Raw genomic sequence first — 13,414 nt, 5'->3', positions numbered from 1 at the left:
TCGCTAGAGTTTGGGTCAAGATTTTGATGTAGATCCCTGTAAAGGATGATCAGCTTAGCCTTAGATCCCATGAATGCATGATTTTGGCTCTAAATTGCCCATTTTAAATATGTGCTTCTCCATGAAATTTGAACCATATATGGTTTCGTAATGCCTAAAACAACATAAATATGAGTGTAGGAGTAATAGTGGATACATTCATGTAGAACATGATAAAAGTACACTGTATTTTATGCATTAAAAAAATCTTGGTGGAAATTTATGAAGATGCACTGGTTAATTTAGGATAAAAAATGATATTTTTTCTAAAATAACAATATTTTAATTGTAAATGATCATTAAAAAATTGAAGATCTTGGTCACATTTGGTGGCTTTTCTTATGGGATTTGGTGAAAATTTTATTGCAATTTGAAATTCGAAAGTATTTTTTAAATTTTAAAGAGCACGATAACATTGGTAGCAACAGAAACACAATTGGCGTGCATGAAAGCATGTATTTCAGATAGACTGGATATTGATTGACGTAACTAAAAGTAAGAGCTATGTGTACAAAAATCTATATGAAGACATTAATGAAAAGGATGAGAATCAGTAGTTCTGAAATTTGCCAAAAAAATTGTGACGCTGTTGTATCAACATGTACAACGAAAAGATGTTTGGAAAAAAGATGTGTACGTATTTTCAATTGCATCAACCTGTCGAGCAATTTTTGTTAAATTGGTAATATATATATATATATATGTATGTATATATATAACTTGCAAATACTAGAAATTGCAGATGCCATGGCTTTTGATAGGGAATTTGAAAGATTACATGAGCGTTATGGGTGTGACTCGCATGACTAAAAGTTTTGAAAAATTTCAAGATTGTCCCTTATATTTGAACATCTTTGAAAATTTTGAGACAACTTGTGGTTTGACTCTTCCCTTCAATTGGTAAAAGATGTTTCTAATCATAATTTTTCTTCAAAAGGCAAATCCTGTCTTCAACTTTGCTCCTCATCTTGGTTATAAAGGCAAACTTAGTATAGGCATTCATGAATATTACCTTTAAGGGGAACAATTGAGAAGAGAAAACCATTGTACAAAAGTTGTTCAGGGTTACCCCTACCTAGGAGGAAAAGAAAAGTTATATTTTTTAACTTTCGAAGTACATTTACAAAAAATAAAAAAAAATGTTCTATCTTCAATTGTTCCAGGACTACTTTGGGATCCGGATGGAGAACATAACATCGATCAACTAGTGTGTTGTGCATCTACCATTTGCAGTGCAAAAAAATAGCGTCCACGAGAATCAAATAGAAACCTTGACTTTCACCAGCCTGCGCCAGTTGCATTATGCCTTTTAGAGCAAATGGGGAGATAGCAAAGCTCCCTACTTATGTCCACATCACCAGTTACTTTACCCTTACATTCTTTTTGTAGAGAGATCGCGTCTCACCAATCCTAATTTTCTCTAAGAACACCTCTCTTAGGTCTTTTTTTACGAGTTAAGTTCCCGAATACAAGACTCCAAAGATGAGCCAAACCTAATGAAATTCCATTCTCTCAAGCAGTCGAGAGGAGCACACTGAGAGAAAGGTCCTAATTCCTCTGTCCCTTGATATGAAAATCACAATTTTTTCCCCATGCTTTAGTTTTACAATGATGGCAGCGATTGTACATGCAACAGAGCAAATTCAAGAGTTCCAACATCACCGGCGGTACCTATAGCGCTTGAAGTTAAAGTAAACATGTAGGATGCCACGTTCAAAAGTGCACTTGTAGCCCTTTTTGTGCGAGTACTCCCACTCCTTGTTCACAATCCGGAAAGCCTGAAACATGAGGTGTTAGGTCAAGGGAGAGCTTTGGAAGGAGTATTGAGATGGGAAAAAGGAGAAGAAAAGAATGAGGCATACGATGTCTTCGTAAGGAGGCCCTGCATGAAATCTTATAAGACATGTCTCTCCATTGCTGTCATCCTTTTCGATCTTATACTCAGGAGCCTTTGTTTTGTCAACAAGGTCGGGGTAGAATATGTTGAATTTATAACCCTGCACAATCTTTGGAGGAGGATTATCATGATCATAGTGCGTCTGATTGTATTTGTTCCACTCGTATCCAGTATGCACTCGGTTGAAATATTTTGGCTTTCTTGGTCGGTATTTGTCATGCCACCAATACAGTTGAAAAACAAGTGCAGAAGAAAGTAGAAGCATGCTTAGAAAAAGAGAATTCATTTTCATAAAATCCAAATAATAAACATAGAAAATATCCTTTAAAATGCCATGAACTAGTTTCTTATTCGCTTCAACTATATAATTCAACAAATACATTCTGCAGTAAGTTGAAGAGCTAACAGGAGTAACAGTTATGCCGGCTGGACACGCTAAAGACAGTGGAATCCATGTTGACACCACACGAAACAGAGAATAGACACGGACTACATCAATGACAATGAGAGAGAGAGAGAGAGAGAGAGATGGCACGGGAGGGAGGCAAACATATAGAATATAGGCCAAATGGGTGAAATGAGCTTCATCAGAACAGACTTTTTCCCTGGGGATTAGTCCCTCCAGACTACCTCACATAGGACTTTCTTATGTCACGGTCAAGATCAAAAGTAGTTGCTGTTTTTCATCTTCTACCTTTTTTCTGCTACTACAATGGGAAACCAAGTTGTGACGAGAGACTGATGAGTAAAACCCATAGCCTGCCCTCAGAGTCTAGGTATGCTTCAGTTCACACAGAGAGCTGACTGCATAGAGTTCAAACCACGACCGCCATCTAACAGTTGGGGCCATTTCCCCACTCGTTCTTTACCCAAAACACATGCAAAAGAAATCCGACTGCAAACCTAATACAAAGGTCTACTTTCCCATTCTTTCGAGATACTGAATCCTTTTTGTTACGGAAAGGAAAAAACTAATTCCAGCTGGAAGCTAATTGAAACTCATCCTTCCCCACGTGAATGACTGAAAATATATTTCAAAGGAGGATGAAATGAGAGCAAGACAAGACTAACCTGTGAATCAAGGTTAACTTCTGCACCAGAACCAAAGACAGCATCAACCTCTTCCATGCCTCCCATTGCTTTCAGAGCAATCGCCCTTGCTTGATTTGTGAAATCCATGCTTTCATCAGCCAAAGCAGGCCATGCAGCAGCTGCTGCTTCTTGAAGTCGCTTCCTATGTTCTTGCAGTACAGCCACACGCCTTTTTTCCTGTTACAGAATCATCATTTTCATGTCACATGCAAAGGGTCAGAATGGAGGAGAGAAAGAGAATGTGGGTTGAAAAGAGGCAGTATACCATATATTTTCCAAGCAACATGACAACAGGATACAAGAAGATGTTTAAAAGAAATATTATTACCAGTTCAGCCCTATCATGTTCAGGATTAATTCCTTCATCTTCTTCACCATGCAATAACTCGGGTGAATATGAACCGATGTCTTCTTCCAATTCATTAGTCGGCTCATCACCCCTCAGCTCAGGAGAATAAGCAAGAGGTTCTGCATAAGAGAAAAACTGGTTTGACATGCAACAAAGAAAACATGCAAGCCAGCAAGGGGACAAAAGCTTCTTGGCAGAGAAATACCTTCTAAATCCCGTTCCAATCTCCTCTGCATTCTCGATATCCACTTGCTCTTCCAAGTGCTGATCTGGAGAATTTGTTTCGAGTCGTTCTAAATGTTTTCTTAACAAATTAGCATGAATTTCCTTGAGGCATGACTGGAATTCACTTCCAAACATAAAAAATGATCAAGACCTATTGCTATAATTATTTTGTGCCTGATCTTCTGAGCATAAACAATTGAGCTTGTTTTCATGCTGTCATGATCTCATGCTTCTAATAAACAAGGAGAAAACATTCAATCCTTTGTCGACCAGACCATGACTACAGGCACTCAAAACATTGATCCATTTTACAGTTTCTCGTTGTACTTCATTCTTCTGCACATCTCAAGGCAGAAAGAGAGGAAGACCGCACTTTTCCCATCACAATTAATCCCTTATTCTATGTAATTCCGTTCCATATTATAGAATCCCTTCTATTCAGCTTGTCAGAGACCATCCTAGCATCTACAACTACTTCACCCATGCTGAATCCAGAGCAGTAACATAATCTACATCACAACAAACAGTATAAGATAACCGTGTATAAGTAATAAACATGGAACAATGTAAACCATCAATTTTTGGAAATCATAGCGTACTAAATGTGCTTCAAATGAGGGTGTTCAAAGGAATATAGATGGGGAATTTGTCGAATACTTGGACTGCATATTCTGAGCCACCAAAATCCAATAAGCATGGGAGTTGATGACACAGCTGATGGCATCATTGTCATCAGAGAGGCTGGCCTTGATGAACAGTGAATGGTTCACTTTCACACTCTGCGACTGTGAGAGGCGTTTGCGAGCCTTGACTGTATGCAAAAGAGGAGTTTGCATTTAGCTAATCACTGCCACAATTACTACAACGGGAAAGAGATTGCTAAGCACCTCCTATTATCTCTGAAAGGAAGACCCTTTTTTCGAACTCCAACTGTTGGATAATGGATACCACCTTGGAGCACCTTGCTGTTGATAACAATTCGAGAGTGCTTCTGGTTTCAATTATAGCAAAGGTTGGATGAAGCTTATCCAGAAAAGGATAGAAGAGCATGCCTAGTTTCCTTCAAGGCCGTTTTCTACCTTAAATCAAACATCTTCAACGTTCACCGTTTCCATCCAGAACCTGTTGTAGACTGTAATTCCTCTTCACCATCTTTGTTCCAGGTGAGCTTGACGCTCACTTCGTTTTTTGAACTGCACATGGATGATGTTCCAGGTGTCGTGCCGCTGGAGCGGTGTGCCGGTGGTTGAAGTTGCCAGAAATGAAGAGTTCAGCATTTATCCCCCCTCATTTTTCCAACAGATCTTATACATTTCGAATATTGCTGCCACATACACCGACAAAATTTGTCACAGATGTAACCATACAGCAATGCTACTTGACAAAGCCAACGGCTAATTCCGTCGCTATTATTACGTTTGTCGACGGGACCTGTTGTCGGGGAAATAATAGCGATGAAAGCCCAAAAAGGATTAACGGTTTTTGGGTTGTCGCAAAAAATCGTAATTGTTGGTGTCGGCACAATTTTATTCACTGGACAATGCCTTAAATTTTTCTTGTAACTGGCGGTGTGTGGTCCGCCTCCTGTCTCCTTTATGTTGTGTTTGATGCTCGACGGATTTCATATCTGACGGGACTCGAAATCCACATTTTTATCAACATGTAGATTTTAGCATTCACCCCCAACGTGGATCTCAAATCCATGTTATAGTATAAAAATCATGGATTTAAGATCCGATTTGGGAGAGACTTAAAAACAGGTGATCTGAAATCCGTGGTGATCTGAGATATGAGACCACTGCGGATCTGCGTGATTATCAAACACAACCTTATTGTTATCAAACACAACCTTATTGACAAAATATAAACTTAATCGTTGTTTAGGTAACTATTGTATTGTGATCCCTTACAATTAGACCGAGCCCAAGGACCTATATAGACCCCATAGGTCCAAATTAAGTGCTTGCAATGGTTGATCCTCTTAGGATCCAAACCCCTTAGAATATCAAGAAGAGAGGCTTAATTCAACTGCCATTTAGTATATATTCAGCTTAAAGGCTGAAGGAACTACTGACATAATCTTTTCAGGATCTGAGCAATGGTCCAAAGTATAATTCAAACTATATGGGCAGGAACAAAAGACAGAAGTGCACACCATATCGGCATCACTCTTTGCAGAGGATCTGGTAATGGGTCCAGCAGAATACAAACAAAGGAACAAAGTATGGATGTGTGGATAGGGATGTCAACGGATCGGATTTGGATCGAATACATCTTCAACCATATCCGTTTTTTCGGATATTCATATACTCGGATTCGGATTCGGATTCGAATTCGAATAAAGCAAAGTCATATCCGAATCCGAATCCGAAATCCGATTTTACAATCCGAATCCGATTTTTATATTTATATCCGAATCCGAATCCGAATTTTGAACCGGATTTTGCCATTTTTCAAGTATTAGATAGAGGATATTTGTCTAAAACTGAATCCGATCCGAATCCGTATCCGATCCGATATTCATGTATATCCTAATCCGAACCCGATCGAATGTCATTTATTAAATCCGAATCCGATCCGATTTCTTAATCAGATATTAAATTTTTATCCATATCCGATTTTTTCGGATCAGATCGAATCGGTCAGATATCCGATTCAAATCGAATATATTGCAATCCCTATGTGTGGACAATATGCGGGCAACTGTTTACATGAACTCATAAAAAGTACTTGTTTTTACATTGACACCTCAAAAGCAATTTTTTTGTGTTTCATTTACGTGTTGAATGGCTGTTTTGGCGGCCAGGGTTCAATCACTAATCTATGCATTAGACTCTCTCTCTCTCTCGTTTGGATTTGATAAGATTGTTTAACTTAGACCGTCTGCTGTTCAAACAAGACAGAGAAAGGAGAAGTCGGTGGCGAATAGCGACATTTACTTGTCCACCCCAAGGGGATTCAGATTCAAGTCAATAGGCTGCTAGATCGTTCACAATAACTATTAAAGCATGAAATTATTCTATGGTAGGATGTTTGACCAGTGGAATTTCATTCCCGCTATATTCTGACAAATAATTCCCCTGTTTTGCTGGCACCCAACTGGGGACATCCATATCTTGGGAGCAAGAAATCAATGAATGGGATCTTCTAAAGTAATTAATGGGACATTTTTCTTGTTTAACATTAATACTTTGGACTTACTGATTTTGGTACTGCAAAACGATATGTTATTATAGTTGTTGTTGTTTTCTATTAATATTCTCACTATTAACAGCAAGTTTTGGCTTACTATTCTCTCCATTAATTGTTTTTTCTTTTGCTTTGATGCGTAGTAATTTCTTGTATTTATTATAATAAATTGGTGAGAGACCTATCCTCTAGCAGGGTTTGATTCAGAATGATGACCACTTGATGGGCAGTCTTCAAAGAGGTAAAGTTTAATACTGTGAGGCCTCAAACTACCCAAGTTCTATAAGATCTATATGGATCCTAATTGTCTTGCTTATTTAAGAGACTGTGTCTAGTATGGTTCATGCAGTTCTCCATGGACATGACATTTAGAACAAATGTATTACTTGTAATAATTGCCCAAAAATTAGTGCCTGGTTAATAGATTACAAATATGATCTATACATGTTGTTGTGCGAGCATGAGGGAATCCCACGGCTCGAGTGCTAGGCCAAAGACCCCTATCCTTTTCCATATTCCTAGGGTTGAAAGCTGCATCAAGGCTTGGTGAATTTACGTTCAACTCGAGAATAGTGTCTGCCACCTTTTGCATTCCAAAGAAATAGTGCTCATGAGAATCAAATTGAAGGCCTGACCCTCATTGGTCCCTAGTCCTACTAAGTATGGTAGACAAATTTCAAAAGTTTCGTGTAATATATTGATTTCTGGTTTATTTGAGGTCACGTGGAATCTATTTGTACAAAGAAATGTGTGAAAGGAACATTTAAGAAAATATACGGACACTATAAAGTAAGAATATGTCCGTACTGGAGAGAGAGGAACACATTCGTGTGAAAAAAATGCTCGCAATGGTAACATACCGAAAATTTTGTATCGGACCATGACTTCAACATCGAGTGCGTGATAGGATCAAGATCATGTTTCTGAAAACATCAAAGTCGGACTTTGAAATGCATATAGTTGCAGTTTTAAGAATCTGACTTAGATATCGTCAGAGACTTTTCATTCATTTCACGAATTCCAATATGAACTCAGAGTCGAATCTGCACTCTATCTTAATCGGGTCTGCCAAAGGGTACGGCTTATTCGAATATGACCTCTTTATAACATTCCAAAAGTGGTGTCAAAGTGGGAATAACCATGAGCACGGCTCTTGATCTGGATGTTCGGACTAGACTACGGGACGACTCGCAATCTCCCAGCTTCGATGCGTACTCAGCTTAATTTGAGCTGTAAGTTTGCAGCTCCATAAAAATTTGTCCAAACCATTTGACAAAATTTGATTTTTTTTTTTTTTTTTTTTTTACAGTTACAATTAGCATTTCTAACCCACCTACCAAACTTTCTGGTAGAAATTAATTTTAAGGAAGAAAGCCTGGATGAAACTGTCTCAAGGGGTGTAGCATAGCTCGTTGAAGTGGGGGCACGTAGCTGGCACATTATCGTTTCGATTTTCAGGGGTGGCGATTTTTCAAGCTGTATTCCACTTGCTTGCGATTATGAACACATATTCAGACTCCTCATAATCTTTAGAGCATATCTATGAAAACATACTTTAACTTTAATTGTTAGATTGTCGTTTATCAGGTGCTCTCATGCATGCGATTATGAACACATATTCAGACTCTTCATAATTGTTAGATTGTTTGTTGTGCAATGGATTTTTTTTATTTGGGTTGAATTTGACCCAACCCAGTTCCGAGGTTGAACTATTTGGTCCCCTGGAACAAAATCCTGGCTCCGCCCCTACCCATGCATGAACATTTTTGTAGTCTGCGGGTCATACAATTGGACTCGTTTAGTGATTCTAAGTTTAATGGTACCATCCAGCCTAACGTCACCCGACGATGCTAGGGTAGGCTTGATCAGCCGGTTCCAGCTGGCATGACCGGGCTTGTCAACAATGTTACTGCAGCCGACCATGCCATAGCCAAGCCAAGGCTATGGTAAGGCCAATACGCTCCTCAACCATTGAAGGTGAAGTGTGCAACCTTGAGCTGAAGATGGCCCGCTGCCCACTCAGGCCTAATGCCACACAGTACCCCAGAGGCAGGGGAAATGGGCAGGCCCTCTGGAATAACCCAATGGCGGAACTAGAAAAGTTAATTGGAGGGGCACCTGTTTATAAACACTTATATCTGGAGGGACATTTATATATGTATAGAAGTAAATAGTAAATTTCCCAACATGAAAATAAAAGAATTTTAAAGAGCTGATGTGGGCAGTTGCCCACATGTGACTACGCGAATAGCCCGCGTCACTCGAAGAGCTTGGACAAAACTGGATACTCTAACTGACTCGTTTCAAGATATTCTAAAAAAGTTGAATCAACGACATGATCCATGCAGTGAATTAAACTTATGTCTAAATCAACATAGCCCACCAGAATTTAAGGTTTTATAGTAGTAAAAATGATCTTGCCATGTAATTAATTACAAAGAAACAAATAAAAAGGAGAGCCATTGACTGCGGCGGTTAAGAACAGAAACTACACTTGGGGACAAAGGTGTTATTGTGCTACAAGTAGGAAAACTTATTTATGAGGCAGGAGTTGATTTGATCTAGTTGCAATAATATATGCATCGAGGACCACAGAATAACTGCTGTATCAAAATGTTCTTGTGAGCATTATACTTTGGGGCCACCATATATATCACCGACACCACACCTAGGACGTAGCTTCGGCCTCTGCCTAGTGGCTAGCTGGCCTGCTCAGGCCAGGAATTGGCTGGCTGCAGGAATGAGTTTCAAAAGTTGAACCGTTGAATTCTAAAAGCTGAACTAAACTTCCACCATGTGGCTATCGGGTAGAATTTGAAGCCTCAAATATGAAGAAAGGTCAATGACGCTTCTGCCGAACCCCAACCTTTCCAATTTAAAAGTGATGTTGAAATGAATAACAATAGACATTGGAACTGCGAGAATCCTTTCTAACTTAAAAAAAAAAAAAAAAGTTAAAATAGAGAACTTTTGGTAGCAGCAATCGGAATTAACGCCACCAACTAACACGACGTGACCGTGCAAACAAAAAACTTCCTTCTAAACACATTTTTTTTCCGGCGGTCGTAATAAATTAATGCGATTGTTCCTACGTGATTAGTATGAACAAGGGACCCTGATCTTGTGCAGTGTTTGGGTTGTGGACTGTAGATCACGCCACATGTCTAGGCGCTACATTCTGATAATATATATATATATATATATATATATATATATATATAAAAGAATAAATATTTAAGTTTTTTATTTTAAAATAAAAAAAAATTAAAAGACTGGTGTGAGCAACTGTGGACACCAACCCCATGGGGCTACGTCATTGCATGCACGCCTTCCACAAGTATGAACAGATCAGAATTGAACAGTAGCCAAATGCAAGGAGACCTCACCCCTTCCCTTTCTTTCAATGTTTTGTACAAAAAAGTCGGTTGAGTATTACACCATCTTCCCGTTGAGTTAGCTGGCGCTGGCGTTAGGTTGTGGAGAAGAGAAGAAGAAGTATAAAATAAGATACAGCAGTCGCGAAATCTCGTCTTTGAGAAAACGACATTGATTTTCTTTCTCCCTTTTAAATTTCAGTAAGAGGGAGGGAGAGAGAGGACCGCCGACCAGACAACTTCCCCTCACCTTCCTGGCCGCCAAGTTGCACCTGAGACGCCATCGACAGCTACTCCATCGCCATCAACACGATCGATCGACACAGACTTCCCCGTCTGGTCGGCGCCAATTTTTTCCACGATCGGTCTGAATCCCCTTGAATCAGTCAATTTGAATGAATTATCAATCAAGTTCCTTCGCTTCATGCGCGTCTGCACAATAAATTATGTAAGGTGGTTGTCCACGTCTCGGGGAACTACTCATCCATGACTGAAAACATGCTTGACGTTCGAAGGTTGGAGCTGCTCATCGCCGGCTGCGGCTTGAGCGGCATGGGACACGGGATTGACCTACTGAGAACAGAAAAGTACCTTTCCTTTTGAGCTCTTGCAACAGTAGTCACCGGCCTCATGGCTTAGGCGCCCTCCGCCCATGGTTGTCACCTTTTCTTATTTCAGACAAAGGAGAACAATTATATTATTCATCTGAATGGTCGAGGAGTGCAACTACATAGTACAAAGCCATGCCCTTCAAGTTCCAAAAAACCCTCTCTCTCTCTCTTTCTCTCTCTCTCTCTATATATATATATATACAATCAAATATATCAAATTATTAATGTAAAAACCATGTGGCTCTACTACAGCCGAACACCCCTTCTTCCTCCTATTCCTCCTAGCATCTAGTCAGGGGCAGAGCTAAAAATTTCTTGTTGAGGGATACTAGTAATAAACTTTTAAAATTTTAAGGGGGATCAATGTCCACATGAGAATTTTTTTCCTGAGGTACCAATATGAAAATAAACATAAACATTTTTATGAGTCCGCGGAAAACAGTCGACACAAACCCACACCTACGTTTGCCATTGCCTGCAATGTCTATGGTTTGGTATTTAGTTTTAAACCTACACTACAGTCCAAGATCCCCTTTGCCCTTAGGGTCTAGGATTTGTGTGGTGCATAAGTTGGAACCTGTGCTTGAGGTCAAAACTAGTGTAAGACTTCTCTCCTATTAAACACAAGACTCTATAAGGTGCTCGTGCAACTTGAACTAGAGACAGGCTACCTACCAGTATTGGCCCAAGCCGGTAGGTCAACACCCTATGGTAGTATCATCCAATGAAGGAGCTGTAATTTTCTGGCCGAGGAGTAGATGATTAACCAGCCTAGGTCTGATGTCGGCACCCTATATTATTTTTAAGTTATTACATTGTAAATTTAAGTCTTCCATTAAAATTTGTAGTAGGCTGGCGTGGACAGTGACCCGCAGCAACCCTCATATATCTACTGCTCACACCAGCCCATATGTATCTCTGCCACACGTATCATAATACTTTAGTAGTATAATAACTTAAGAAGAATGGTGGGCAGCCTTTGGTGACAAATCACGTGAGGTCTTTCATATGCATGCCATATCATAAATGACAAAGGAGATGAACATTTGAGAAGAGTTAACTTCATAATTATTTCTAGTGCATTTTGCCCACTATATGGTTATTTAGGTAAGCAATTTAGTTGTTAAATTTAGTGACTTAAGCAGGGGCGGAGCTAGGGGGCCAACAAAGGCTTTGGCCCTCGTAAAAATTTCAACAACAAAATTTTTTACTTATAATTTTAAAAAATTTTCAATTAGCATACATAAAAATTTTGAAAAAATCATATTTCTGTTCCTATTAAAATCTTAAAACTATAATTCATCCCCACTCCCTGGATGAAATTTTTTTTGACTCCAACCCGTAGATGGATGAAAATTTTTTGACTCAAACCCGTAGATGGGGCTCATTAATATAAGTCCTTTTCAACTATTATGAAGTGATCCGCAACTGAGCTTTCCCTCACAAAAAGGCCCGCTTTGCCACACGATGGGAAACGCGAGGAGATTTAAAAGATGTCAGATCTGATGGGTCACTTTCAAAGAATATAAATATGAGCTCGGTCACACATATTAAGGTCCCAGAGTGCATATATACATATATAATCACATAAACCATTGAACATTTAATTTGTTGGTATTATGTAAATGGCGTACTTGTTACAAAATCAACACAACTTCATCACAACAAGTTCAAAAATTGGCCTTGTTGACAGACATCGGTTTTGAAGCTTTAAAACATAGCTGCGGTTATCCTTTGCCATTTGTTAATGTTCTCATTTGGTAAAGTTTCTTATTCTCAAACATTTCAATTCGAAGATAAACCTGATCAAGTGGGAACAATATCGAAAAGCAATTAATCTAAGTCCTTGACATTGCCCGGAGAAACAGATGGGGCTTCTTGCGTCAATAACTGAAAGAAACTTTATCTGCCATCAACTTGAGGCAATGAAATTATTAAAATGATCTTAATACAAATGATACTCTTGTCCAATAGTTTGAACCATTTTCACAGACGAAATATGTAATATACTTGTATGTTTAACTATATCCAAGTTGGTTAGGTTTGTTATCTATAATATATTATTCCAACTCTTACAGATTGAAAAAAAAAAAAAAATCTTCTTCTTCTTCTATCTGTTTCTAATTTTTCTTTCATTAGTTCATCTTAGCCACCGAGACCACATCCAAATTGGTTAGCTTTTTCGTTAACTCTAACATGCATCCCAACTTACGTAGATGTTCCTTCCTATTTGTCTCTACTCTCGACTTTCTTCTATTCCGAGCTTAGTACTACATATCTGAAATCGTTTGAAAGATATAGAAGATTGTTGGTCCGTCGAGTTGACGGGTAAGAATAGAATATGATTTCTGGTCACAGTATAAATCTAGTTTAATTTTGTCCTATGCAACATCGGTGCACATATATTAATTTTTTTCTGCTTCGTCCTATCGTTTCTACCAGTCCCATTGATGCACCCTCATTCATATTGGGGTTAAGCGTATTTTCTTGTCAACGCGAGAAAGTTAGGCAAGTCGTTGATTCATATTGTTTATTATTTAATTAGTATGTAAACAAACTGGTATTGTGTATTTCTTAATGCATACTTCCTGGAAGGAAGAACGATTGGTCTGTTGACTAATTCGAAAGTTGACTTCAC

At 38.8% G+C, this 13,414-nt stretch overlaps 2 protein-coding genes across 2 annotated transcripts; both read right to left on the bottom strand.

The window, feature by feature from the left end:
* Positions 1-1,500: 1,500 nt before the first annotated feature.
* Positions 1,501-4,066, bottom strand: LOC116251186 (cactin-like). The gene is made up of 5 exons (XM_031625300.2): positions 3,583-4,066; positions 3,357-3,496; positions 3,007-3,205; positions 1,902-2,167; positions 1,501-1,817 (listed from the first exon to the last, which is right to left on the bottom strand). The coding sequence occupies exons 1-5, from the start codon at positions 3,611-3,613 to the stop codon at positions 1,698-1,700; spliced, it is 756 nt and encodes a 251-aa protein (XP_031481160.1). The 5' UTR covers positions 3,614-4,066; the 3' UTR covers positions 1,501-1,697.
* An 88-nt stretch (positions 4,067-4,154) lies between these two features.
* On the bottom strand, positions 4,155-4,859 carry LOC126409948 (uncharacterized). Its single transcript, XM_050077029.1, has 2 exons — positions 4,490-4,859; positions 4,155-4,413 (listed from the first exon to the last, which is right to left on the bottom strand). Exons 1-2 carry the CDS (start codon positions 4,650-4,652, stop codon positions 4,226-4,228), a joined length of 351 nt encoding a protein of 116 aa, XP_049932986.1. The 5' UTR covers positions 4,653-4,859; the 3' UTR covers positions 4,155-4,225.
* Between the last annotated feature and the right edge of the window lie 8,555 nt (positions 4,860-13,414).

This window comes from Nymphaea colorata, chromosome 3 (assembly GCF_008831285.2).
Source record: "Nymphaea colorata isolate Beijing-Zhang1983 chromosome 3, ASM883128v2, whole genome shotgun sequence".
Lineage (NCBI taxonomy): Eukaryota > Viridiplantae > Streptophyta > Magnoliopsida > Nymphaeales > Nymphaeaceae > Nymphaea > Nymphaea colorata.
Note: the sequence above shows the minus strand (reverse complement) of the source record. Positions and strands in the feature narration are given on the sequence as shown.

What these genes read in the sequence shown, in the direction of transcription:
- LOC126409948 (XM_050077029.1), bottom strand. Translation starts at nt 4,652, where the DNA reads ATGCTCTTCTATCCTTTTCTGGATAAGCTTCATCCAACCTTTGCTATA. An exon ending in CCTTTCAGAGATAATAGGAG is followed by an intron (nt 4,414 to 4,489) that starts GTGCTTAGCAAT and finishes TTTTGCATACAG; the next exon opens with TCAAGGCTCGCAAACGCCTC.
- LOC116251186 (XM_031625300.2), bottom strand. Translation starts at nt 3,613, where the DNA reads ATGCAGAGGAGATTGGAACGGGATTTAGAAG. An exon ending in ATTGGAACGGGATTTAGAAG is followed by an intron (nt 3,497 to 3,582) that starts GTATTTCTCTGC and finishes TCTCTTATGCAG; the next exon opens with AACCTCTTGCTTATTCTCCT. An exon ending in AACATGATAGGGCTGAACTG is followed by an intron (nt 3,206 to 3,356) that starts GTAATAATATTT and finishes ATTCTGTAACAG; the next exon opens with GAAAAAAGGCGTGTGGCTGT.